Source organism: Oxyura jamaicensis, chromosome 8 (assembly GCF_011077185.1).
Source record: "Oxyura jamaicensis isolate SHBP4307 breed ruddy duck chromosome 8, BPBGC_Ojam_1.0, whole genome shotgun sequence".
NCBI classification, from domain to species: domain Eukaryota; kingdom Metazoa; phylum Chordata; class Aves; order Anseriformes; family Anatidae; genus Oxyura; species Oxyura jamaicensis.
Window position 1 is genome coordinate 12,892,452 of NC_048900.1, and position 27,337 is coordinate 12,919,788.

The window sequence follows — 27,337 nt, forward strand, 5'->3', positions numbered from 1 at the left end:
CCTGTAATTCTGCACTGAGATGCTTGTTCAGAATTGTTGGTTTTCACATCAGCTGTTCTTTTCTCGGTTGTATTTTTTAAAGGCATGCTCTTTTCCCCCCATTTATGTAGCACTGTGTACAAAAATGCTCATCTCGTGTGTAGGGAGTGAATTTACTGTTCTGGCTTCCATAGAGTTGTAGTAAATGAGGGTGGAGAATTTCAGGGTCGATGTAATCTGTACCTGGATTGTTTCGGCTGTATCTCATCCATTGACAGGTGTTGTCTAGAGGCATTTAATGATAATGATGGATATTCAGTTATTTCCCCTGAGAAACAGGGTGAATTCTTCACTGTTCTTACAAGCAGAAATCATTTCCTAATGCACTTCATCCCCCTTGCCATGGTGTAAACCTACTACTTGCCAGGGCTGGTCTGGAGAATAACTCAAGTCTTCTCCTTGCAAGTGCTCTGAGGACCTGTCACTGAAATCTTTTTTTCTCTAGGCTAGACAAAGCAGCTCCTTGTCTTTCTGGTGTGTGTTGGCAGGACCCTTGGATCATTCTTCGTGTTCTCCTCCTGATCATTTCCTATTAGGCAACGTCAGAATGAAATGGGAGGTCTGCACGGGCAGCCTTGCATTGGGTTTGCATGGGGTCTGTGCCGGGGTGGGGAGGGAAGGGGAGTAGCCTGCAGAAACTGCGTGGCACTTGTGAGTCACTGACACCAGCCTGGTGCCTGAAAAACAGCCTAGATAGGTGAGTTGGAGTGGCAGGTGTTTGGGTTTCATTTGCTGAACACGTCTGGAATGTGGCTGCAGGCCTGAGCATAAATCCTGTGCTGGTGTTTGTGACCCTGCCTTGCAAAAGAAGGGCTTGAGGCTGAAAAACCAATATGTTTGAAGAAGTAGTGTAGGTCTGTTGTGTAGGGAAGATAATATAATCTTAACCCAGTTGATTTATCAGAAACTTGCCTTTTTTTTGTCTTAAGACTTACCGTTGGGTTTGAAATGCATTTTTCCTGGGTAGCATGCTGTGTTTGGATCTAGTTGGTCACTCTTCATCTCTTGTTGAATAGAAACTAATTTGGAGTTTTTAATTCCATCAGCTCTATTTAGTTTAACTGTCACAACACCGTTTGCTGGACTTATTTACCCAGACCTACTCCAGGGGAGGGTTTGCTCCCTGCCCTGCTGAGAAGATGACTGCTTAGGTTTTGTACCAATTCGTGGTCTGCTAGTGCTTTGCTTAGGTTTCCCTGAAATTTCAAACTTTGTCTACTCTGTAGCTCTCTGTTTTCAAAGGCCTAAACTCTATAGAAGTTGCAGCTCCTACTTTAGCAAAAATGTGAAGAATGTTGTAGGGAAGTAGTTGGTCCTGTTTCAGAGATAAGTGGAAAATTTGCGTGCTCAGACAGGATCACGCGAGTGTGGCATAGGTTGAACCTGGCCTCTAAGGGAGATGCTGTTGGGTGCAAAGGAAAGCAAACCTGCTCAAGGTAACGTAAAGCCCACTGGGATGAAGTGGTGCTTTTCCCAGGCACCAGGTGGGAACTCTCGAGACCGCTGGGGATGTGAAGATGAGGGAGTATTGACGTTTTTGAGGTGAGGTCAAGGAGAAACAAGTGAAGCAATTGAAATTTGGCTTTCTTGTTTTACCAATTTCAGTTACATAGCTTTTAAAAGCCCACTTTAAATCATATGGGGGGAGTCTTTTGGAAGCCACCTTTGGAAATGTTTTATTGCAGCTTTGAGTTTGTGGTGGACTAGAGCTTGTGTTTTCAAATCCCACTGCAAGAAGAACATCATTCACACATTTGAATTCAGAGGTTACTATGAAAGAATGCATGCAGTATGGGTTGTAACAATGTTTGGCTTCTTGTGGAGAGAGAAAAAAGGTACAGCATGATATAATTGGAACATACAGAATGTGATAAAGGGTACAGGTGGGCAGCGAACAGCTGTGGCGTGAGAGGGGGAGCAGGGGCTGCTCCATCATTCGTGGTATTTAGCATCAGCCAGACTCTGAGGTGGAGTTTCCTCCCAGCTTTTTCCAGTGGGAGATAAAAAATACAGCCAAACCTCTCAGTCTCAAAAGCTACTTTTTTTAACGAAACAAAAACCAAACTACACTCCCATAATTTAAAAATGGGGAAATTCAGAGTTATTTAAGAAAGACTTAAGAGAAAGTTTGAATGCATCTTCACCCCATCACTGATTTTGGAAGGAAGTGCCTGCCCTCTTAGTCCTTTCAAATCAGCAGCTCTAAATGTTGAAATAAGTCCCATACGGCTGTTTTTTTTGTTGTTGTTGTTTGGGTTTTTTATTTGATCTCTGATAAAAACCCCTTTCAGTCACCTCTGAGGCTTGGCATCAGGTCTGCTCCTGGGCCCTTTCTATATTGCCCGGGTTCTTTGCTTGCTGTCTTTTTCCTGCCTGCTCCATCTTGCATTCCAGGCAGTTCTGCCGAGCTGAACAGAAAGGGAAAGTAGTCTTCCCCTCTGTCTTCCTCTCCAGGAAGACCCAGCCCGCAACAGACTCAGAATCAGGTAAACATTACATTACATTCTTCTCTCTGCCTTTAATTGGTGCAGCTCTTTTAAAAAAAACATACAGCAATTTCACAGTAAACTGAAAGAGGTTACCACCTCAGCTATGTGTCATGTATGCTCTTATTCAAAAGAATTTCATGATATGCAGGAGTTGTGCATATACTGCACCGTGTAGATGAGGCTGAAAACGTTCCCTAGGAAGAAGGTGACAGTGTTTGTTTTCTAAGGTGCTGCATGTAAGTAGCTTGAAGTAGGTCGAAGCAGTGCCCTAGGAGAAGCATAATAGCATTTGCATCTTCTGTTTTGTTTTTAAGGCATTGCAGGTGAGCAGCATGGTAACTCTTTCGTATGGTCTGAGGATGTTATGTCTGCTTCCCACTCTCTCGCTAGAGGAGGAGTCTGTTACAGTCTTCTGGGTGGACATCTGTCCAGTGCTTTTGTGAGGCGAGGACTGTCTGAGGAGAGGCCAAGTCACCTGCCTGAGGCCAGAGAAGAAGGAACTGGATTCTGATGTTCCAAACCTCCTCTAGTAACTTAGGGCAAAAGAAAGTTCTCTGACTGTTTGAGAGTTTGTTTTTTTGGCTTGAGACATGATGTGGTTAATTACAGGAAAAGTTACCTAATTTCTTCTTGCTTTATTTTGTATTAGGTGAAATCCCAGACAGAGATGAGGAAGACTCCAGTGTCTGAAGCCAGGAAAACACCTGTAACTCAGACTCCCAGTCAGGCCAGCAGTTCCCAGTTCATCCCCATTCATCACCCAGGAGCTTTCCCTCCCCTTCCTAGCCGGCCAGGTAACTTGTGTTCTTTCAAAGTGTGGTTTTACAGTTGACTGCAAAGAAAAGCCTGTGCTATTTGTTGTTACAGCCTCTGAAGGTAGTGGCTGTTCTAATGAACGTGTGTTTTCATGGTGAGAGACTTACAGTGTAGTAAAGAAGGGGCATAGCAGAACTGAAACAAGATGAATGGGATTCCTTACATTTTGTTATCAGTGTCTGCCATGAAATCTGCCACCTTCCTTCTTGATTAGCACAAGAGCAAGGGGTTTCACAGGAGGCTGTTTCTGTAGTAAGTCGAAACATGACCAAGTCTTCTGCTAGCCCAGGAGAAAGCGTTCCCTGTACATAGGACTATTACAAAAGATCAGTCATACTGCTTTCTTTCTAGCTTGGTTTCTTTTGTAGTGATGCTCGTGTTTCAAGCTGTAATTTGTGTGGTGTCATTTGCTGTTGTTGCGTTGCGTGTTCCCATTTTGTTGTGGAGCATTCCTCTCATACCTTACTGTCCATCTTTGTTCACAAAATAGCTGGGAGCTGTATCTTCCCTGTAGCTCCTCTGCGTAGTTCCTCAATATAAGAGAGAGGGACCTCTTCTCTGTCTTAATGCCAGCAGGAAATCTGGCCTGTCATAGAATTAAAGCTTGCCTTCCAAACTTGGCTTTTAAGTGTGAGCTGCAGGGAAGAAATTGATCTTGTGGATGTGAGGATTGGTTTGCTTGCCATCTATCTCCTTATCTAAATTAATCCTAGGACTGGTGATGCTCTGGGGGGAGGCAGTAGACTTACCGATTGCTTCTGTGTCCAGTGCTGCAGAAATTTGTCTGGAAATGCGTGTGTTTGAAGGGGTGGGAACTCTGGGGTAACGCATCAAAAAAACATGATGGGGAGTGAAAAAGGGGGGGAGGAGCAGGAAGGTGGAGGTATAGAGTGGGGGTAATCCTGCAACTCTCCCAGATGCTGCTCTGACAGACTGTTAGCAGTGCCTGGAATATTGGAAGAAAACTGAAGAATGCTCTGAATCCCTCTGATCATAGCCGTGCACTTGCAAAGATGGAAAAGGACATGATAGTGCCTGTCTGCAAACTGTGCTTGGTGTTTCCTGTTCTGATGCTCTAAATGTACAAAATAAAAAAACAAACAAAAACCCAAAACATTTTCTTGAGGAAGCTGCTTTCTGCTGAGAAACTGCAGTTAAGGCTCTTTCTTTTGCAGGGTTCCCACCTCCAACCTACGTTGTCCCTCCCCCTGTGGCTTTCTCCATGAGCACGGGGTACACCTTCCCAGGCGGCGTTTCTGTCCCAGGAACCTTCCTCCAGCCCACGGCTCACTCGCCTGCAGGAAACCAGGTGCAAGGTGGGAAACAGTCCCACATTCCTTACAGCCAGCAGCGGCCCTCCGGACCAGGGCCGATGACCCAGGGACCTCAGCAAACACCACCTCCCTCCCAGCAACCCCTCTCATCTTTACCAGCTCAGGCAACAGCACAGTCAGCAGGCCAGTTACAGGTCCAAGCGCTGGCCCAGCAGCAGCAGCAACAGTCCCCAACAAAAGCTGTGCAGGGCCTGGGGAAGAGCCCGCCACACCACTCTGGGTTCCAGCAGGTAAGCCTGACTCAGTGTGCTCAAACTGTGTTTACAAATAACTGGCGACATTGAAGGCTTCTGTTCCTGGACTACCTCATATGGTTGTTGTTAAAGACCTCGCTGTGGAATTTTGATCTGTGAACTTCTGGGCAAATTTGAAAAACAGCTGAAGTTTAGTGGGTATGAACCTGCTATTCTGTAACTAAGAGGAGGGTATCTACTAGGTTGAGAAGATGGTAATCTGTGTGTGTTTCTGTGTGTAGACAAGGTATGAAGGGGATGATTATGAGATATTTCAGTCCTAGGCCTTTGTAGATATGTCTTGTTTGAGTAATGAGGAGAGGTTCTGAATCTTCACCCTACTCACTCTTTCCTGTGGGCTCGTGGGATTCCGCTGTCAGTTCCTTCCTCTTGGTTTTGTGCTCATGTGCTTGACTAAACCTACTTTCTGGCATGTCTGGCCTTGATGGTCAGCGAGACCCTTCTGTTGTTCTGGGCAGCAGTTCAGTACCTTAATAAAGGTGTCTGTAAGGTGCCGAATTGGAGTAAGGATTGTGCCTGGCTATTGACTTGGAGCTTGATGAGGCTATATGCCTACTGAGACTGAATTTTGGTGAATAATATAGTAGGTGAGAATGTTTGCAGAGTATCTGCTGTGAGTTAGCTAGAATGACAGCTTGAAATTTGTTGAAAACAAGTTGACATTAATTGTTCCTACCTGCTGATGAAAGCATGCATCTCTGCCTCAGTATCCACAGACAGACTCGTCAAAGCAGCTCTGGAACCCGCCGCAAGTCCAAGGTTCACTGGGGAAGATCATGCCTGTAAAGCAGTCCTATTACCTGCAGGCCCAGGACCCTCTAAAATTGTTTGAACAGTCATTACAGCCTCCTGTGATGCAACAGCAACCTCTGGAGAAAAAAATGAAGCCTTTCCCAATGGAGCCATATAACCAGAACCCCTCAGAAGTCAAGGTGCCAGAATATTACTGGGACTCTTCCTACGGCATGGCCGACAACAGGGTGATGGCACAGCAGTCCAACATGGATCGCAGGGGGAAACGGCAAGGAGTCTTCCGCCCAGAGCAGGATGCTGTCTCCAGGATGACCTTTGAGGTAAAGATCCACGTCACAAGTGGTGAAAACTAGCGAGGCTCTGATTGCTGGCAGCTCAGGCAGTTTGCCCAGTTTAGGAATGCCCCGTAGTCCCAAGTGGATCAATGGGTACATTTGCAAGGGAGCTGGGTGTTGGTAAATGGGATGCCAGCATACAATACTTGCTGCTTCAGTGGACTATGGAGCGGGATCAGGCTCTTGAAGATCTGTTTTCAAGTAGGTGTAAGTCACGCGCAGGGTAGACACAATGCTGGTCTCTGTACTGCATCTGCCAGGCCAAGACACATAGCAGCTGACAGGGAAAATACTTGTCTGGCAACTGATGAAAACCATGAATGCCATCTAAATAATTGTAATTGAATTCTTACCCTTTAGATAAACTCTTGACACCCACAGAGTATTTTGTGTGTTGAATAGATGAGGCTGCAAGAGCCAAACTGGGGATAGAAATGGAGGATATTAGGAGCAACTCCTTTTTGATTTTTTTTTTTTTCCTCCTGCAATTCCCACCACATAGCAAGAGCGCTGAACTCCATCTCTTAGCTCTTGGTTGCACTAATGGAATACTTTGCTTCTGTTTGCTTCTGTGTAGTTCTGCTTCATGCTGCAGCTTATAAAAAGCCTGCAATCTTTGTTATGTATCAAGTCCTGGATTGTCTGGAAGTGCTTCTGGTGATGTTTATAAGGAAACTTAAACAGAGGCCTTTTTAAACCTTTGGTCAGATAAGCCTCTGTAAATGCACTCAGGATTTTTCAAAAGGTCAGCTGAGATCACTTGTCTTATCCTTTGGGGAGAAAAGACGTGATATTCAGGACACTGCCTCTCCTCTGATGTCAGGCTGTGAATTTTAGATGGAGACCGGGCCAAAGCCTTGTTCTCATCCCTAAATTGGAAACCTCCTTGGTGCAAGCACAGTGCAGTACAGACAGGCTGTGCCAGCGATGCTTTTGTTTTAAGCATCACTCACAAAATTCAAGATGTAGCACTTAAAAGTTTATTTTTTCTCTGTACCTTTGTGTGGTAGCTGTTAGCAGTGGCAGTGTCTCACAGGGTTTAAATTCTGCAGAGGATGCAAATGTAATTTCAGCTGAAACCTGAATTACAGCTGTAGAATAATAATTTGAGATCCTCCTTGTCAGGAAAAATCATGTTCATTGTCCTCTAATGTGAAAACAGGTTCAGTATTTGTCAGTGTTGCTGTAGGAAGCACATGCTGCTTTGACTGCAATTAGTTGCACATCATTTTGGCTGCACCACTTACCAGGGGGGTGCAGGACCTCTCCCACTACACCTTAGGCCGTGTGGCTGGTTTTGTTTTTTGCTCAGCGTTTTTCTGTGCTTCCACCCGCTTCTGTTGCACTGTTCTCATCTCGCCCTTGTGCATGCTGCGCTCTTCGCCACAGCCTGCTGTTCTCCTTTTGGTTTCTCTCTCCTACTTTGGTTTAGTCTCTCCCCACTTGGCTCTTGCTCTTCCCTTTCTGTCTTCTGTTGTCTCACTGTGCTCATTTCTGTCACTAGGACCCCAAGAGCTCCCCTTTGCTTCCTCCGGACCTGTTAAAGAGTCTGGCTGCCTTGGAGGAGGAGGAAGAGCTGATTTTCTCTAATCCTCCTGATCTTTACCCAGCTCTGCTGGGGCCTCTCGCCTCTCTTCCTGGACGAAGCCTCTTTGTATGTATTTGACTTAATACTGCTGCTTCTCACTCAAACTGGCATCTCTTTCTTCTGTGAAATTATAAGAAATGGGAATTTTCTTTCTCTTCCCCATCCCTCCTCTGCACTTCCCCTTCCTGCTGCTGAGCCAGTCTCCATGCAAGAGCTCAGCCCAAGGCCCCTGGCTCTGGAGAGCTGGGGAGTTGCCATAGCATCCCACATAGCTCTCGGTCCACAGCCAGACCTGCCAGTTTGTTCAGAAAGCGGGATAATTGTGGGGTGTTTTTGTAAGCACGGTTCATGGGAGAGACATTGATGCACCCTTTGACACTTGCTCTTCCCCAGTTGTATGGGCGTGGTAATAGGGGCAAGGGTGCGCGCAGTGAAAGGGAAGGGAAGTCATCACAAGTGCCTTTGGTACTATTGCATGTAAGAAACACGTAAAGGCAGGGGGAAACTACCCTCGAAAATGCAGAAGAGATTGCAAAAGAGCCAGATGGTTTTAGAAGAAACCTGCAAGCAACTGGCTAAATAATCATTGACTCCTGCAGGGAGTTTGACAGCCTGAGAGATTTCTGTCTGCATTTCTGGGTTGCTAGCTGGAGGGCCTGTGAGCTGCTGAAGTTTTAACTTAGCTCTAAAAACACAGTGCACTTCTCATGCTCAGTAAATATTCAAATTTCATATTTGTGACTGTAATAGGGAGGAGTATTTTGTGACTGTTTGAAATCCCTGGTTAATAAAACTATTCCTCAGTTAATTTGCATATCGTCCCAAGGAGCCAGTAGCAAAGCAGACATGCATTGCTGTCTTCTTCGATACCTTTGCTAAGGAACTAACAGCTGCTGCTTCAGCAGCCTCCTTTGAAGCTCCTGCAGTTGCTGTCTGCTGACAAATGGATGGGAATACTTCTCTGTGCAGGCTGTGTGGATATGCTGAGTACAAATTTTGTCTGCTTTTTACAACATGCTTTCAAAGTAATGAGTTGTCAGTTTGAAAATCTAACAAGCTAGGAGCTGCTTGCCAAGAAAATGGGGCTGTTTGTCTCAGGCTTACAGGATAAAAGCAAAGTTATTCCAGATATTAAGACCACGTTAGAGAGGGGCTTTTCTTATTATTTGAACAATAAATTTTAAAATACCTGATGTGCTGAGCTGGTTTGGGGGCAAGCAGGTTTTTATTTGGAACAAGACTACAGATGTAATTTTGGGTCTCACACAGCTTTACTTGTGACTTTGCTAATTCTGTGAATTTTTGATCCTGATCCTAAGGTCGGGGGTGTTCAATTAGCTACCAGCCAAGCTTTACAGTTTTGCTGTCATTTATGTCTCGGTAATAACTAATTTTGTCTCTTCCCTAAATAGGCTTGGTTCATATTATAATATTCATATCAGTATTTTTCATTGCTTAATCATCAGTATTTTTCATTGCTTAATCATAATAAGAACTGAAAACGAAAACTGAGAAATACTAGGCTGCAGATAATAGCTGTATGGAAGGAGGTGTAGATGATGGAAGTGGTCATGGAGAAGGCCATAATATTTCAACATAGAACCCATGGGAGTTTTGGAACCTCTGCTGCAAACGCTTTTCTTCTTCTTTAGTCATTTATAATGAAAATGGGGGAAATAAATGAAACTTTAACTGTTTAACCCAATTAGACAGTAAGATGAGCTGTGATTTTTCCGAGTGTCTCTACAGCAGGTGTACTCGAAACTAACAAACAATCCATCAATTAATAGCAATGTGCAAAGGGCTCATCAGGTGTGACTGAGCACTCTGCTCACTGGAAAGGATCCTGTCTCATTTGTGCAAGGTTTTATACGTCCACAGGTTGGTGTGTTTGGCAGGAACATCCCCTCTAGACATGTCAGACTGGAAGCAGTCAGAGGCAGTTCAGAACTGGGAAGCTGCGCTGTCAGTGGGGTTTGCCTGGGACTCTCAGCTGTCATAATTGTTGATTTTTAGTAATAACTATAAATTACAATTAATAGGGAAACTTTTGATTTTCTGCATTTGTTAGTTTGTTTCCCCCTGCCCTCTATGGTGCTGAGGTCAAAAATGCAAGAAAGGTTTTAAACAAAAATACCTGGGCAGTTTTTCGTAGCTTACTTTCCTTCTGCTCACCACACTGAAAACCAACTGCTTGTTTTCCTTTTCTGGTTTTTCAAAGAAGTCCCTGCTGGAAAAACCGTCAGAATTGATGTCTCAGTCATCATCTTTCCTGTCTCTCAGTGGCTTTTCTCTTAATCAGGTATGTGATGACCGAAGCTGGCAGCATTTTGCTGTTCAGACTTACTGTTTAGCTGGGTAGTGGCAGAAGTATGGGCACGTCCTTTACTGCAAACTTGAAAGGAGATCCACAGGCCTAATTTCAGTCTGTATTAGCAAGGTTATATTTTTGCCTTTTACCACTGTTGAAAATCAGTTGTCTTCCCAAATTCGCCCCAGCTATTCTGCAGAGGTACTGTTGAGTCTTGTTGAGTTCCTGGGATGCTTGCTTTCAGTGGGATCGTAGAGTTGAGTGAAAAGGTGCATCCTCACGTTTTGTGGTGTGGGGGTATTTTTATTCCTGACCAGTGGAATACCCATTCTCTTCCAAGGAGCAGAGCAAGGTCTCTTGAGCAGAAGTTTAAAAAAAAATTACGAAGGCTTTGCATTTCAGCCAGGAGAAATTGGCCCTGCTTCAGGATGTGATGGACTTGTTTAAATAAAGTGTTCAGAGAAGATTCTGAGGAGTGAAAAAGGAGTTACAAAAGTGTTTTGATTTGTAAGAATTTCCTTTATAAGTTTTCAGTGTTTCAAATAAATCCTGTACTCAAACTTTTTATTCCAGGAAAGATATCCAAATAACAGCATGTTTAATGAGGTATATGGGAAAAACATGAATACCAGCACAAAAACAGAAGTCACCCCTTCAGTTGCCCATCAGGAGACTTCACTATATTCTCTCTTTGAAGGGACTCCGTGGTCTCCATCCCTTCCAGCCAGCTCAGGTAATCCTGGTACAATTTTCCTTGTGTGTATTTTAAGAGGATTGGAGTTAATTCTGAGCCTACTGCAAGTTAAATGTAACTGGAAATTAAAAATCTTCTTTACAATGTCTGAAGGTTTCTGTGTTCCTTTATATATAATCCTTGGAAATGCGATGGGATTCTGTCGCTAATACAGGGTAAGAACCTAGATTTTTAAAGTAGTTGAGCAGGATAAAAGTTGTAGGAAGTGTTATATCCTGAAATCTCTTTAACTTAAATTCCTGACAGGCGTTTGAGAGTAGGACTTTATGCATTTTAAAAATTACTATGCTTCTAATGTTGCTTCTTTGGAAGAACCAGGAAGATTTGAATTTTATAAAGCAGATACTGGAAAGAGAAAAACTGTATGATTGAAGAGTGAGGAGGAAAGCATGACACTTTTTTTAAGTGTAAAGCAGCCTACAAAGCAAACCAGCTTTTTCTTTAACAATTTTATTGAGGGCATATATGTTTACCTTAGAGTTGTGTCATGACTTCACCATCACAAAAAAAATCCACAAGAGTGTGAGGGGAGGGAAAGAACGTAAAAAGAGGACTTTAAATAACTTAGCCATTGAAGATATTCTTTGGTCATATCAAGACTTTTGCAGCCTGTTGTTGATGAAATGGAGGGAGCTGCAAAGTGCTTTTATTCTAGTAGGATTTATGATGCAATATGGGTTTTAGCTTTCACTTCACCTCCTCATCCGAGAATACATCCTGGCACCCTGCTCTGCTTTGTTCTCTTCAGCGTTGTGCTTTCCTGCTCACAGAGAGACTCTTCCACGCCTGTGCTCCTGCTTAGCTCAGTATTCAGTTCTGGTCTAAATTACTTTAAAACTCAAAGAAGTGTCAAACATTCAAATTGAGGTTGTAAACTTGCAAACTCCTTGGTCTAAAGTTATTCTATGAGCTTGTCAAGCTTGGAGATAGATTTTGTTTGTTTGAGAGAAGTTATTCAAGAAACATGGGGAAAACTTGCTGTTGGTTAGCCAGCCCTCTTCAGGTTTCCTGGATTTTTGCTTTTGGGTAGGCATGTATTTGCACTTAAACACAGTCATTCTATTATTGTATATGTGCAAACGCTTTCACTCAGAATTTGGGAATTTACTGATGTAATGGAGGGAATAAAAACTGACCTTCAGTACTGGAGAAAACTGGGTGATGGCAGAATTTGCAGCAGCACTATGAAATTCAAAATCAGGAGGCTCCTGCTGTTTCTCTTCACCTTTTCCCTCTTGCCTTGTAATCACTAGATCACTCGACACCAGCCAGCCAGTCTCCTCACTCCTCCAACCCCAGCAGCTTGCCAAGCTCCCCTCCAACCCATAACCACAATTCTGTTCCCTTCTCCAACTTCGGACCTATTGGGACTCCAGACAACAGAGACAGGAGAATCGCAGACCGCTGGAAAACAGATAAGCCAGGCAAGTGCTACATTCCAAGCCTGGATGAAGCCAGCTGTTGACATTTGTTTTGCAATGGTTTTGCTAGATTCCTTCGAATTTTTCTCTTTTCCCCCTTTTAGCAATGGGAGGGTTTGGTCTCGACTATCTCCCAGCAACATCATCATCCTCAGAGAGCAGCTGGCACCAGCCCAGCACTCCCAGTGGCACCTGGGCAGCCCAAGGCCCTGCCATAGAGGACTCCTCAGCTGTGCTCATGGAGAGTCTGAAGGTATAGTTAACTATAAAGCTTATAACTGTAAAGCTGTGCTTGGGAACAGGCACTTGCCTACGGGGCCAGGGTTTGGTGGCTGTAGGCAACTTACGCTGCTGTTCCAGGCATTGGGGTTCAGGGTCAGAAACCTTGAAGGCTTTTCCTGCAGACTTGCTTACGTAGGCAATGTGGGAGGTATGACCAGTTCTGGAAGATGTCACGGTTTTTCAGTTCTTGCTGTTCTAGAATATTTTGTGGAACAAGACCAGGCTGGCAGAACTGGAAGAAACTAACACATTTGCTTTGACTGGACTAAAATTAGTAATTGTGACTGTGGGATATATTTATATGGTAATAAGGATTCTGGTGGGGAGAGTAAATGCTTCAAGGGGAGCTCCCTTTAGAAGGCCACCTTTGAAGTCTGACTTTCATGATAAGACAGGTATGAGTAATGAAGGGAAGAGGGGAAAATACAGTATAGTCTCATCTGTAAGAAAACAAGGAGGTGCTAGTGTTGACTGTTTGCTTTTAGTCCATCTGGTCCAGTTCCATGATGCACCCAGGACCCTCAGCCCTGGAGCAGCTGTTAATGCAGCAGAAGCAGAAACAGCAACGTGGACAAGGCACCATGAACCCGCCGCATTGAGAACGAGGTGGCAACTCGTGCAAACAAAGGCTCCATAAACCATGGCATGTTGGGTTTGCAGGACTGGCCCACACAGTCCTGTGCAGGTGGCAGCCCTCTCTTCTGTTCCTCACTGTCAGGAGGGCGTAAGTGCTCCACCAACCCACTGAGTGTGCACAAAACGTCTGCAGTGCAAGAAAACAACATCAGGAACTCTCCCATCCCTGGGCCCTCTGAAGGGAGAGAGGAACTGCTGTTTGTCTCACTCAGTAACCCGATATCACCGCCTCTCACCTTCTCCATCGTGCATGTCCCCAGCCACATGGGAAGTAAAAGCTGAGAACGAAGGGCAGATGGGAGAAGCCAATGAGAACTTCTCAATCCTGTTCCTCTCTTTGGGGAGGTAAAATAGGAATCCATTAATGATTGCTTCGCTGACTGAGAATGTAGTTGAAATTACTCCTAAACATCTTTATGACTATCTCAGTAGTAAGATCACACTGAATTCTTCCGTACAGAGACATGCTTTGTAGTCAGTGTAGAGCAACGGAAGCCCCAGCTGCTGCTCTGGTCAGAGGAGGTTGGTGGCAAGGTGGGCTTTATCTCCTGGGCTAGTGAAGGAGTTTCATGAAGGAGAATCTGGCACTTGACACCGCTTCCTTTCACTCAAAGGCTTTGGCCAGCCTATGGGTGGGTTAGAGACTCCAGCATGAAATGCCCTCCTCTCAGTAGGTGTTTGAGCTATTATCAGTGACGTGGGGCATTGCAGCACCCTGCTGGACAAGCAAGTTAACTGCTATGGGGTTTTAAATTAATGTTTGATTCCTGTACATTTTACTGTAGCATAGTGGCTAGCCCCACAAAGGGCAGGCTAGTCTGTGCATTCACAGCCTGACTCATTTTAATAGGTAGGTAGAAAGCTTTCAATGTTTTTTTTTCTTTTCCCCATCCTCCCATTTTTGCTGGATGCTAGTAGTTTTATTGCCAATGTGCAACATCTTGCAGAAAGTAATCAGGGGTCCAGCAGGACTGGGTAAAGACGACAGTCAGCCTGGACAGTGTGGAGTGTACGAGCCCCCATAGGCACACACCAGCTCTGCAGAAACCCGTCCCCTGCCCTCCCAGCTGCAGCCCCCAGACTTTCAGTTCTAGAAAGAAATCTGAGGCACTGTGGACACACATGTGCAACCCACATGTGGAAGAAAGCATAGTGCTGTTCACATGTGAAAAGGTGCAGAAGGGAAAGGAAAACGTTTTATTTGCTATTTATTAGGGGGAAGGAAGACTGGAAACTTCATTAAAGGAAAGGATAGCATTTTTGTTAGGTTTCCCAGGGAAGTTACGGAAACAATCTCAATGTCCCTTTGCTGTGTTTAGCAGCAGGGGTTTGTGTGATGGTTCAGGATCTCTGAGCTGGAAGTCAGCTGCAGAGCAAAGCACATGCAGGAGCCTAAGTGACACTGGAGTCTGGGCAGCCCTGACAGAATATAAAAAGGGAAGATGGAGACCCAAAACCTGTCTGAGGGTATGAGCAGCTCCCCAGTGTTCTCCATGTTAGCAACATCACTGTTCTTTGTTGCATTTTGAAGATGTATTTCCTTTAACAAGTCCAAAAAGTGAAGTTCACACCCAGTGCTAATACGAACCAAACCCCTCTGTACCTATCCCCGGCCCTCCCCGTTTGTGTATTGAGCTGTGCGCCCCGGCAGCTGCGACATTCCAGTGTTTGAACTGTCACTGACTCTTGCACCCTAAACGAGCTAACCAGGTTCACCATCTCACTCCTGGCCGTGCCAGGGTCCCAGCCGCACCGCTCCACTTGTGCATGAGAATCCGGTGTCAAGAATGTGTCTGACTCTCGGCTGGGACTCGCCTCCTGCCTTGTGGAGCCCAGGGGAGCGAGGGAAGGGGCCCCCAACAGAAACTGGTTTGTGTCGTAAGCTTTTTTTGTGTTTTTTGTCTGTCTGTGCAAGAACTGCAGCTGCTGAAATCAGCTTTGCCTTTAATTAAACCATGTTCTCTCCATCCAGGTCTGTGTGCAGCATTTATTTCCTCTGTAACTCAGCAGGCTTTCAAAAATGCATTATTTCTCTGGATAAGTCAGAAGAAGGTTTGGAGTTGATTTTTTTTTTTTTTTTCCTGAAAGAGAACTAAATAAATCACAGATTCTGGCTTGGGCTCAGTGCAGATAATTGGATTGTGGTTTTGTGCTGCCTGTGTACAATGTGTTTTTATGTACTGAATCAAAAATCTAGGCTGGGAGTGGCTTATGAAGCTCTGTCACTTGCAGGGTGGATTACCTGAACCTGGTAGAGCACAAGGCAGGAGGAGCCGGAGGACACAGATCCTTCTGCTGTTGACCTGCATGTAAATCAGGATGGCACTTACACTTGTTGGCTGTTTACAGCTAGTTTCTAAACAGTGTGCTTCCAGATGTGTCGAAGGCAGGTTAAGAAAGCTGTAGAGCTGCTCCATTTTTGAGAGGTCAGGTGTTTGTTTTATCCACACAACTCTCCAGAATGAGTTCCTTTTGAAATTAAATGTGAGATGTAAGTCAAGGGGAGGGTGGGGTTGTACAGAACCTGGGCGATAGGATGAGAACTGGGGAAACCTCCCTGAGGCAGAGGGCTTGCGGTGCTGCAGAGGGCTGGCTGTGCCTACAGCTCTCACGTTCTGAGGACGGGGCAGCATAGCTATTTTTAAAATGTCAGAAGGACCAGCTGCCAGCAGCCAGGGAAGGTTAAATACGGTGAAAGCAGAGCCATGTCACCCAATGGCAGAGGGGGGGCAAACCTGTTTAAATTGCATATGGAAGAAGTTATGGAAGTTACAGTTATGCAGACTTCTGTGTACGGAGCAACTTTACTACCAGGTGACCTGCTGAGATCTGTGGCAGTGTTGTCTTAAATTACTGTCTCTTGTGACTGCCGAGAAAAAGCTCTCAGAAACAACCCCTAGAGCTGGAAATGCATATGTGTGTGGTGGCTGAAGTGGGTTGTCAGTGGAGCAGGGTGAGGCTGTGCAGTGGCTTTTGATTAAGCTCTTGCAGTGAGCAATAATGTTTTAAGGAAGTAAATTCTGTTCACGTTCAGCCTTTCCTGGTCCATAGCTTCCCAAGGAGCAGCTCCCCAGGTCAGTGAGCCTGTAAAAGCAACTGGCACCACCCTGGGCACCACCCTGCCGTGGGTTTTCCCAGGCACTGACGTGGCAAAGGGCTGGTTAGTGGGGCAGAGCTGGTGCTGCCAAGTCTGCTGGTGAGCACAGCCTTAGCACCGCATGTATCCCTAGCAGGAAGATAACTACCCACTTCAGACAGAGCAATGCAAAAGGTAAAACAAAAATAAAGCTTTTAATATGTGTAGCAATAATATTTTCAGTCCATTTTCAGATGCAGTGATTAATGTGAAAACTTAATTGCAACAATTGAATTCTTAATTTTCTTTGGTGTCCAAGACTCTGTAGAAATCAGATTTCTGGGTCTTTAGTGTTACAATCTTGAACAAAAGCAGATGGGAAGATGCCTATCTTCCCGTTGCACTGGCCTTCTAACCAGTCTTCATTCACTGGAAGATAAAATTTGCACAATTTTAGTCAACCTAGGGATGTGCAGGAGCATGATAATATACCTTTGTGTGCTACAGACAGGCCTTAGTTCAGCATTTTAAAATTGTCTGCAGATAAATAGCCATGTGAGAGCCTGATAGAGAGGTGACTGGAGACAGTGAGGAGGTCTGAGGAGGAAAGAAGCAGCCAGCAAGCTCCTAAGGTAAAAATCACAGAATCATTATGGTTGGAAGAGACCTCCAAGATCATCTGGTCCAACCATCACCCTACCACCAATATCACCCACTAAACCATGTCCAGCACCACGTCCAGCCTCTCCTTAAACACCCCCAGGGACGGTGATGCCACCACCTCCCTGGGCAACCCCTCCCAATGACTGCTCTTTGTGAGAAGAAATGTCTCCTTATTTCCAGCCTGAACCTCCTCTGGCACAACTTGAGGCCATTCCCGCTGGTCCTATCGCTAGTTACCTGTGAGAAGACCCTGAAAGGAAGGTGTGGGGAGCTGGGGGGAGTTGTAGAGAGCAAAGCACTGCTGAATAATGTGGGAAGAATAGATCAATATAGAGATTTTTTTTTTTTTTTTTTTTTTTTTTTTTTTTTTAAGATACAGCAGCCAAGTTTTTGAAAAGATACAATGTTCATGGAAATGTTGCTAGTTTTCATGTTTTACAAAGAGTGACTTTAAGAAACAGAACAAAGTTCTCTTGAGAAACCATGCGATTTATGTAGGCAAATAAGCCTGTAAGTATTAAAGACTTGGTATCACTGCCTTTCCTCACTGCCTGCCTGCTTTCACATGAATTACAGCCACAATAAAAGCTGTAGTGGTTTTAATTGCTGAACGTCCAACTTTTAATCTAAAACTATCAGCAGCAGCAGGCAGGGATGGCAAAGGCAGTAGAGGATGCTTTCCAAGGTTGTATTTCTGCTAGGAATTTTGAGAATTGGGGTCTTAAAGCCCCATGTAGGCTCAGAAACTGCCTTGAATAACAGCAGAAACAAGATGAGAGTGCAGAAGTGATTAGAGACCTGGGACTGCCCCCTTCAAGATAGGAACTAAAGCATAGTTTCACCTGCTGTTCCATGTTCATCTCAAACACACCAAACAAAAAGATTCTGCTACCCCAGGGTGATTAAAGCTGGGAGCTCTAAAAACTCTTGCTATCAGGAACCCAACGAGGAAAAACACAACTTTTTAATGGGAAATAGTATAGCTCAGTGATGACTTCACGCTCCGCAGGACACTACTTCATCAGTGTTGCAATGTGAAAAACTTCATCTGTACAACTGGAGGAGGAACTAGTGTACAGCTGCCTAACCCTGCTACACAAATTAGTGGTAGAGCTGCATGTAGCAAGGCATCGCAATTTTGTGGCGGTGTTTTTTTTTCCTCTCCTCATTTAAAATCATTTCTGCTGTCATGGCTTTTTTCAGAGGCTCAGGGGAGGAAGAAACAGTTGCCCTGTGCAAGCAGCTCTCTCTGTAGCTAATTCTTCACCCAAGCTGGGCTCACCTGCAGCCTTCGCTGCAGCACAGCCAGCTTGTCGTCCCTGCTTGGCTGTTGGGCACGAGTGAGAGGATCAAAGTCAAAAATGTGGACTAGCTCTTGCTGAGATTCCTGGTCTGTATTTAAACATCGGTTTTCATGCAGTCACTAAAGAAGACTGAGGCTAACTTAGGAATCCAAGCAGCCTGTGTTCCATCTGAAGGTGGCAAACTGCAATTTGCAGGAGAAGCAGCCTTTTCTCAATGCAGACTGGGTGAGCCAGGCTGTTGCTCTGCAGATCCCAACTATGAAACAGTTTGCTTCAGAGAAGTGGAGATTTTGGGGCAAGAGATCAAAGTCCCTAATGAAGCTTGTAGGTTGCCCTGAGGAGCTGGCTAAAGTGCTGCTGGCACCTGTCCTCTGTGTCACCAGGTACCTGAGGGATTTGGGCCTGACTGGCAGGTGCTGGAAGCCTACAGATTATCAGGAGCTGCTGTAGGTGCTTGGCATCTCAGAGTCAGGCCCATGCTCTCACCACAGCTGGAAGGTCCCTCCCTTCCCCTGTCATGACAGGAGCATAGTTACCTTTGGATAAAACAAGTATCACATCTCCTGCCTGAAACTCCAAGTCTTCGGGCTGGGTGGCTTCATAATTGTACTGTGCTACCACTTGGGTTGGTCCTATCTCCTCCAGTGTTGCCTTTTGTGGCTCCTCTGGTTTGCTCTCCAGTAAAAATCCCTCTCCCTAGGGCAGAAAAATAAGCTGGTGAAGACACTTCTTGGCTTTTCTCTTTATGTCCCAGAATAAGACAGACAAGCTCTGCTTAGGTTTCAGCCCCAGTCCCTGGAGCAGAGGAGGTGGCTGCCCCCACCAGCTGTCACTGACCTCCGTGATGTCGCACCACACTGTCAGGCAGTTGTCCTTGCTGTGGCTCCAAGCTGCCTCCAGGTTCCCTGTGCTCAGAGTCATCAGCTCCTCGCTACCCACAGGCTTGTACCTGGGCACGCAGAGGACGTGGGTAAGGGTGGGAGACACAAAACACAGCCCCTGCAGCGGACAGCACCTCACCTCAGCAGTGTGTGCTCAGGCTGAAGCTCCAGTTTCTTGCAAACGAGGTTCAGGAGCTCCTTGTAGGAGAGACCTGGCTGGACTTGCATCGCAACTGTGTATTTGTAATGCACCTTGAGAACCCAGGGTGGTGTTTTGGTTTCCTGCAGGTGGAAAATGGGGGTGTCAGAGGCTGTGCCTGCTTGCAGCTCGGGGTCTTGCTGTGGGCAGGGTGAGGGACTGGGACACAGAAACTGCTGTCACCTCAGTAAAAGCTGAGCTGTGTGCCATCAGCTGTCTGGGAGCCATCCCTGTTAGCATTGACAGCCTTTAATACTTCTGGGCTAGGCCACCAAAGCTATGTAGCACGTGTGGCTGGTTGGCTGCCCTGGGCTTGGCCCAGGAGAGAGCACAGCAATGCTCTAGGCATCTAGTGACCATGTGTGGCTTCCTAGGTGTCGAAATTCAAGGTGTGCCCACTCCCTTCCCCTCTGTTCTTGTTTTCAGTTGGGATTGTTGCTTCTGGAGGAGACTTCTCAGGCCCTGATATCCTGCTAGCCCTTGTGTTATGCTTTGGAGAAGCTCCTGAGTGACAAAAAGCTGAAGCACTCCCAAGGCTATGCTGCTTGCAAAGCATGCCAGCACCTCTTGATGTGCAATAGGTGCTGGTTTGTAGTGTGGACCCTGGCTCTGCCTTCCCATGATGCCCACCACACACATCTTACCGTTGCAGCTTCTCTTGTCTGCGTTGTAGTAACAGGAACATAGTCTGAGGAAGAAAACAGTGGCTCAGCATGTGGAACAGGGTAAGCATTACTGCTCTGGGCATAAATATGTTTCCAGTATTTCTGTATCCCTTCTCTTCGACACCCATCATTATCTGCAGCAACACCAACCAACCCTGGAGGCAGCTGTGGTCGCTCAAATGGAAGTGATGCTAGCTGTGGTGGGATCCTTCCATGGGGTTTAGCAGTAACCACTGAGAAGAGGTTTGGGCTCTGCCTTCCCTGTCTTGATTCAGGTCTATGCTGTCCTTGCTTTCCCCCTTTAGAGCCTGTCCTGTGTTCCTGGGGTAGGAGCTTTAGGGTTGGGGTGTTATTCCTCGGTGGACTTCTCTAAAATTTGAATGCATTTGCAAGCACAAATAATGATGTATCTTGTGCTCTGACAGCTGAATAACCTCCAATACTGGACTTTGCGGACAAAGAGAGAGCTAGCCTGTGCTGTAACATATGCCTCTCCCAGCTGTCTCTGGTGCTAGGAATTTGCAAAGATGGTGCAAATCCCAGCGCTGACAGTGACCTGGTGCTGGTGGTCAGTTGTTGAGGGCTGGGGTGGGCTGCTCTGGGGTGAAAGAGAAGCCCTGTTCCCTGCAGCAAGAGCCTGTGTTCGAGCTGCAGTCTTGTGTCCTGCTTGCCCTCCCTGCCTGGGGATGGGGCCCTGGAAGGAGGTAGCTGGATTTGGAGTGGGACTCCAGCACTGCCTGAGCTTATTTATGTGGCTGGGAGGAGGGGAACTGATTTTTGAGGTGCTGGGCATCAGTTTCACAGCATCTTTGCCGCCTGGCTGTGCTTGAGGCAATTTGGTGTCTCTGATGTTGCCATCCCTGCCCCAGGTGCTGCAGCCCCAGCCTGGGATGTGGGTGCTGAGCAGCATCAGCCAGAAGTCCCCAGGGTGCTTGCAGTGCCTCCAAAACTAGCTCAGCACTCTTGTAATCCCAGGTGCCCTGCTTTAAGGAGAAGCCCATAATGATCTTCCTGCTCTGGGACTTGCACAAGCTGGGTCACTTGCCCTGTTCCTATCCCCAGGCCTTTTTTTCCATTAGCTGCTGTGCTAATTAGGAGCACAGAGGGGCCTACACACTCTGGTTTGCTCCATCCTCAGCACTGCAGTTGCAGTGTTGTCTTCTGCCTTAATGCTTCCCCATCCTTGGTGGCAAAAGGGGTCAGAGGATCTGGAGAACAGAAGGAGCTGGCCCCCAGCCCTGGTCTTGACAGATGGCACAGGCTGTGAGGTCACAGCACTGAGGAGGCTGTCCCCAGGTTTGTCCCCAAGGTCCTCCCACCCCTTCCCTTCCCCACACTGACCTGGTGCTGGCCGACGGGCCTTTGCTGGAGCAATGGAGCTGGGAGGCTCGGGGATGTCAGGTTCAGGAGGGATTTCATCCTGCGCCAGGTGAGAAGAGGACAGTGCTGTCACTAGGAGCCCTCCTGGGGGAGCGGGCACAGCCCTGGGGCTCCCCTTTCTTGGGGACCCCGTCCAGCCCACTGAGCCAGGGGTTTGGGACTGAGCTCTGCCATGCCACCCATCATTTTGGGGTGGAAACAGGCAGTTCTAGCCTCAGTGAGAGTAACAAGATGACCGTGAGCCAGAAGCCCCACAGCGTTATAAGAGGGAAGGAGTTGCAGTTCTGAGTCTTGTTAGAGTAAGCACTGGGTTATCTGTGTGGCGATCTGTGTCTCCCCCCAGGATGCCATCTCCTTACCTGGATGTGCAGCTTGTTCTGGAGCTCCACGGGCTCGAGGTAGTTGCAGGGGACGATCCCTTTCTGCAGGGGTACAGAGACAAGGGAGGATTGTTTGGTGGGAAGGAACCTGCTGCTGGAGGAAGCGACTGAGTTTGTCCCAACCCTGAACATGGGAGAATCCCTGGGACTTGAAGTTTAGTTGCTGCAGGCTGGATGGGTTTCACTGAATCCTTGTGGGAGTATGTGAATGGCTTTGGATCATCTGGAGATGGTTACTTCATCATCCAGGGAACTGAAGGTAAGAGAACATTTGCTGCGTGTGGTATCTGAGGAGATGGGCAGCTTGAGCGACCCAGCTCTGTATTGATTCCTGTCAGCACATGTGGCCGTGTGGGAGGAGCAGTGTGCCTTGGTCCCCTGCCTGGCAGGAATGCCGGGAGTAGGACATGAGGGGCTGTGCTTACAGCTCCCTGAGCCTGTCAGGTCTCCTGGGGGCAGGGGTGGCCTCTGTCAGGCCCAGAGACATCTGCCCTCAAACCTGAAGGGGGGATGCAGGGAGCTAGGTCAGAAACTCAGGGGCTGACCGCAAGGCTTTGCTCTGTTAATCCCCTGCAGAGCCTCCTGGTGCCAGCCCCATCATCCACCCCCTCATGCCAAGCCTGCCCCTGGTACCTTCCCATTGAACATCACTGTGGCCCAGTTGTCCTTCTCTTTCTTCAGGACAAAGACGATGTTTCCTGGCAGGACCTGCAGCTCCTCAGTGGTCTCAGGGATGAACTCGTACAGGACACGGTGCGGTTGCCCTTCGAGGGCCCTAGGTTTGGAAGCCGTGTCAGGAGGGGAGGTGATACCGCTGTTTTACTTCATAGGGGACCTGAACTCTGCTTCCTTGTTTCTCTGGTCCATTCTCCTTCCCCCCTGTTAGTTCTGCGTGCTGGCTGGGCACTCAGCTGTGGTGGCACGGGACAGGAGCGGACCTGGCTGCATGTGTTAGCAACGCTGCTAACGTTTCCTCACCTTTCCTCCAACTTACTTGAGGATTTCTGGTGTCTTGGGCCTGGGTGGAGGACCAGAGGCCTGTGAACAAAAAGAGAGTTGTCTGTAATCTGGCGGATTCTGGTTAGTCTGCAGAAATGTCCTGCAGTCTCCTCCCATTCCTGTTGTCATCCCTACACGGGTCCTTCCTCCCCACACTCCTGTTGGGTTGGTCGGCTTGCTCCTTCAGAGAAGTAGTTTCCAAATCTTCCCTCTTGTGATTTCCAGAGGCATGATCCTGGTTTTGTTTCGTGATCTTAGCTGCACGTACTCACAGAGGGTTGGGATCGTGAGCTAGAGATCAGCTGGCTTAAACAGTGAGTTGTGCTGCTGTGTATCATCCCGTTACTATAAAATGCCCAGCTGCTGTCGCAGTGCTTTACAGTCCCTCCTGCCTATGTAATGTAAGGTCTCTGGTGGATGTTATGAACTCTCTGAAGAAGCTACTTTTGTACTGAAATAGTACGGCAGGTCTGGCTCCTGGAGCAAGGACCTCTGTTGCATTGAAAACAGTGTATTTTATCTCACATAAGAGCACTGTAGGCCTGCAGTGGTTGTGCTTCCCCATATCCTCTCAAAAGACCCTTGGAAAAACTCTCCGGTGACTTTAAAAATGGAAAATTGCTGTTACTTCATCAGGAAAACATAAAAGCAAATGTGAAGAGCTGACAGACTCAGAAATGAAGACAAGGAACAAAACCAGAACTGCTCTTGCTCCTCTGGTGTTTTGAGCTTAGACAGAGCAACCCTGAGGAGGCTTATGGGGCAGGTTTTTGACCTCCCTGTGGTCCCTGCTGAAATCAGGGGCAGAGGATGTGTGACCAGGCCACTACTTCTCCATTCAGCATAACCAAAGACGTGGGTGGGTTTGGGCTGCACCTTCTGATGATGAAGAGAGCAGCTGAGATGTGGGGGCAGCTTCCACCTCAAACTCCCCAAGCAGTAGCAGAAAAGTTCATGGTGGTCTTCACTTGCTGGAGCCCTGGGAGAGGTGTGGGATGGCCATCACCATCCCTGCGTATGCTCGAAGCTACCCACACCACACGGGCTGCAGTGCTGAGGGCACTATGAGTGGGTGGCTGGAGCCTTACCTGTGGTTGAAGTGGAGCAAATCCGGAAAAGTCGTCCTTGTCCACCACGGATGCCACCACCTACAGCCAAAGGAAGACACACAGTGACTTGGTGCCTGTAGTTGCTCTTAGACCTCCCATCTCTGACACCCACCCTCCTCTGCTGTTGTCCAAGCCAAATTCTGTGGGTGTGGATGCTCCAGGTTTGCTTTCTGCAGCAGTGCTGGCACCAGAATGGCTGTTCTGTCTTGCCAGGACCTGAGCCCAAGGGTGCATCCCACTACTTGGATTTTGCTCATTAGTGCAAGAGACGTCCTGTAGGATTGTCTGAGCTGAAAAAACTGCTTCAGTGTGAGGAGGGGAAGAACTGGAGGTCACTTTTGGGTGTCAGAGTTTAAATAGCTTCATTCCATGCTCCCCCCCACAAGTACCCCAAACAAAATTTTGCCCAGGTTGAAGCTCCAGTGGGACCTTCCCATCTCACTGCTGAGTGACTGTCCCTCATCTCTCGCTAAGGAAACTGAAAATAGGCCGTGCTGAGCTGCCCAGATAAAAGTGTATTTCTGCAGAGCTTAACTCTTCTGCTCCCACAGAGTGCTGGTGCCTGCAGGCATCCATCCCCAGGGTGCAGATTGTTTCCCTGTCCCAGTGCCTCACTGGGCATCAGCTCAGCACGTGGTGGCTCTGAGGCAGTGGGTGGTCAGCAGCTCTCTTCAGCCCACAGCCTTGGTTTGAATAAAGAAGATACTTCTTTCTTACCATGGCTTTTCCCAGGTAGTCCTTCTTCTCCAGCTGAGCCACTTGCTTTTCATTTGGTCGAAACAGCTTCCCTGGGGGAACTGCCACCAGCTCATAGAGCTTCTGTTTCTGTAGCATAGAGAAGTCGCAGTGCTCTTCAGGGGTGCGAGAAGGGACTGTCACACTGCCACCTTCCTTCCTTTTATCTCTGTGGTGAAGGTCTTGCTCCGTAAAGTCAAACCATCACCTTGCCAATCTCACCCAAGCCCTTCCAGGATCTCTTTAGTCCCGTCTTACCATCACAGTGCCTGAAAGCTCTTCCCACCATTCATTCCCCCTCCTTGCGACACCCATGTCTTGTGTAGCCATCCACAGTTTTCTCCTGCACAGCTAAAGCTGTAGCTAAAAGGTGATTTCTCTGCTCCTGGGACTTTCTCTCTCCTTCCTGTTGGACCACCATGAACAAGCACCACGCTGTAAGGCCTGTTCCTCCTTACCAGGATAGCTTCCATCGCCCTGTCAATCTTGTTGTGTTGGGGCTCACTCTTCATGCACGCTGCCAGCGTCAGGTGCTCCTCAGCTTTCTTCCAGTCCTCCATCGTGGCATACACCAGTGCGATGTTGTAAAGTATCTGCCACAGGGATGGGAGCAAGAGCTCAGATCTTAGAGGCACTGGACCTTTGCTGTTGGGATTTTCTGCCACCCTAATAAAATCCCTAGGTAGCACTTAGGTTCCCCATCCCTGCACCAGCATGCTTGTTTTTTTGCGAGGCAGCATGTTTTTCCCCTGATTTTTTTTTATTATTATTATTTTTTTTTTTTTGTCAGTGAACAGGCCAAAAATGCTGGTCAGGCTTTCTCACCTCACAAGCAAAGAGCCTGTAGCGCAGCCCCAGGATCTTGTAGTCGATGAGCTGGTTGCCTCGCAGCTGGGCCAGCGCCTCCTTAAAATCCTTGACGGCCATTTCGTGGCTGTGGAGGAGAGGACAGGGTAATGTCAGAGGGCTTCCCCACCTCATACACCACCTGGGCCCTCATGAGTCTGTAATTAAACTTGACTGAGTTTGGTTGGGTCTCTCCCATGGCCTCGTGTTGTCTTCAGACACCCCAAGAGGAATTCCCTGCCTCCTGGAGCTGCTTCACCTCAAGGAGCTGTGGTTTTAGCCCCTGGTCCACCAATCTGCCTAGAGCTGCTTTCAGCCAAAGGCTAGTGTCGCTGCAGGGGTCCAAACCAAAGCATTAAAAACGTCCACTTACTTCTGCCTCCTGTAAAAGACAGTTCCCCGCTGGAAATAGGCCACAGCCAGGTGCTTATCACAGCTGATGCTCTGGGTGAATGCCTGCAAAACGAGGGGTAAGAAGGGAAGGTCTTTAAGGAAAACTGAAGCTGTAAGTGGCTCTGCCTGTCCTGTCTGCTTTAGTCAACTGGCCTAAGCTGGGCTCTGTGGGCAAAGTCTCTCTGCAGCACCCGGGGTTAGAGCCTGCACCAGGCTCCTTGTTCTTGGAGCTGGAAGCATCTGGCACCAGGCACTCTGGTCTGTGGTCGCCTCTGGGAGGGAGAGCGCTGTCAGAAAGCTCTGTGGCTCAGCTGCTGCCTCCATCCATGACTCACTGAGTAAACCAGCTCAGCGAGAACAGAGAACAGCCTGAGGCTGTCACAGCTCCATCCCAGCCCTCCCACCGCAGCGCTCACCTCCTCTGCCTCAGCCAGCTTCCCCAGAACGAGGTGGATGCAGCCAATGTTGAAGCAGATTTTCGCCGGGGGGCTCTGGACGGCCGAGAAGGCATCCAGGGCTGCTCCCCACTCCTTCCTGTCTGCGGCACACACCCCCTCTTGCCACAGCCGGATCGTCTCGACCAGAGACATGGTGCAGTGGGAGCAGGACGCGGGGTACCCGGCCACACTGGGGGACTCGCCCTGCAGTGCCTGTCTTCCTCGCTCGGCCTCTCCCTGCTGCCTTTTAGCTGTGCTTCTGCCTTTCTGCAGCCTGTGTCGCAAACCTGCCAGGAAGTGGCCTCACTGGTGTCAGTGCAACACGGCCCGAGATGGGGAAGTGGAAGAGAGGCTGCCCCACCGCAGCGGGTTTCCACGCGGAGCTCAGCATGCGTCGTGCTGAGCCCTCCGGGGGCTCCACTTCTGGGGGGCTGCATCAAAAGCCCTGCTTGGTGGCAGCTGGGTGCTCCATCAGGTTGGGCTCACAAAGCTGCGTGGTGAGCTCTACAGCCCAAAGCGGGCTTTGGGGGCTGCAACGGGGCCAGCTGAGTCCCAGCAGCACTGTTACCTTGTGGTCATCCCAGTGACACTTCTGTCTGGGTGTTCCATGGGCTGTGGAGCATAGCCTGGTCCTGGAGCATTGCTGGATGGAGAGGGGGTGCTCAGCATGTGACAGTCCCAAGGTGAGCACAGGGCTCTGACCTCCTGGCCCAGAAGGGTTGGGGTTGAGTGCTCTCACACAGTTCCTAAACCTGGTGCTTTGCCTCTGCCTCATCTTGTGGAGGAAACACGTCAGCAAGACTTTGCCCTCAAGTGTTTACTCAGACTTCCCCAACAAACTAGATAATGCCGACAACAGGAGGGAGATTGTGGAGGAGACTTTTGCTCAACTTCTTCTCAGGGCTGGAAAGAACCCGAGCTGCTGAACAATGAGGCCTGGCTTTTAAGTGTGTGACAGAGCACATCCCTGAACCCTGGTTCTCCAGTTGCAAGCTGAGTGTCTCCTCAGCATCCCACTATGCCCAGCCAGCTCCCATGGGCTTCCTAAAGCAACTGTGGGCAGCACAGAGCAGGCTCCATGACCTCCAAAAAAGCAGAGGGAAATGCAACCAGCCAATGTGGTGGGAGAGGGAGGGGAGTACCTGGTTTGGGAGTGTGAAAATGCCCCCAGAAGCCTTTTGTCCTTCCCTTGAGGAAGGCCTGCTCAGAAGCCGAGTACGTCTCATTTTGAAGAGCTATTTCAATGCTCAGGGGCAGC

At 47.9% G+C, this 27,337-nt stretch overlaps 2 protein-coding genes across 8 annotated transcripts in view; one reads left to right on the top strand and one right to left on the bottom strand.

The window, feature by feature from the left end:
• Window positions 1–14,983, top strand: part of SMG7 (SMG7 nonsense mediated mRNA decay factor) — a 48,517-nt gene extending 33,534 nt beyond the window's left edge. For 2 of the 6 annotated variants that reach the window (XM_035332840.1, XM_035332842.1), the window contains exons 15-23: window positions 3,178–3,322; window positions 4,520–4,908; window positions 5,640–6,005; window positions 7,525–7,674; window positions 9,830–9,910; window positions 10,493–10,652; window positions 11,927–12,097; window positions 12,199–12,347; window positions 12,862–14,983. In XM_035332840.1, the coding sequence (XP_035188731.1) occupies window positions 3,178–3,322; window positions 4,520–4,908; window positions 5,640–6,005; window positions 7,525–7,674; window positions 9,830–9,910; window positions 10,493–10,652; window positions 11,927–12,097; window positions 12,199–12,347; window positions 12,862–12,975 (1,725 nt within the window). In that variant the 3' untranslated portion in view covers window positions 12,976–14,983. The remainder of the gene's footprint in view (window positions 1–3,177; window positions 3,323–4,519; window positions 4,909–5,639; window positions 6,006–7,524; window positions 7,675–9,829; window positions 9,911–10,492; window positions 10,653–11,926; window positions 12,098–12,198; window positions 12,348–12,861) is intronic. The other 4 variants (XM_035332843.1, XM_035332841.1, XM_035332844.1 and 1 more) reach the window with 4 other exon arrangements.
• Window positions 14,984–16,284: 1,301 nt separating this feature from the next.
• NCF2 (neutrophil cytosolic factor 2) lies at window positions 16,285–26,838 on the bottom strand. 2 transcript variants are annotated; one of them, XM_035332847.1, is made up of 15 exons: window positions 26,059–26,838; window positions 25,623–25,705; window positions 25,229–25,337; window positions 24,862–24,996; window positions 24,386–24,493; window positions 23,648–23,707; window positions 22,555–22,598; window positions 22,194–22,335; window positions 21,540–21,602; window positions 21,142–21,220; window positions 19,780–19,823; window positions 19,076–19,218; window positions 18,893–19,004; window positions 18,592–18,751; window positions 16,285–16,517 (listed from the first exon to the last, which is right to left on the bottom strand). In XM_035332847.1, the coding sequence occupies exons 1-15, from the start codon at window positions 26,230–26,232 to the stop codon at window positions 16,420–16,422; spliced, it is 1,554 nt and encodes a 517-aa protein (XP_035188738.1). In that variant the 5' UTR covers window positions 26,233–26,838; the 3' UTR covers window positions 16,285–16,419. The 2 variants fall into 2 exon arrangements, with proteins under 2 accessions (XP_035188738.1, XP_035188739.1); XM_035332848.1 differs by lacking the exon at window positions 24,862–24,996.
• Between the last annotated feature and the right edge of the window lie 499 nt (window positions 26,839–27,337).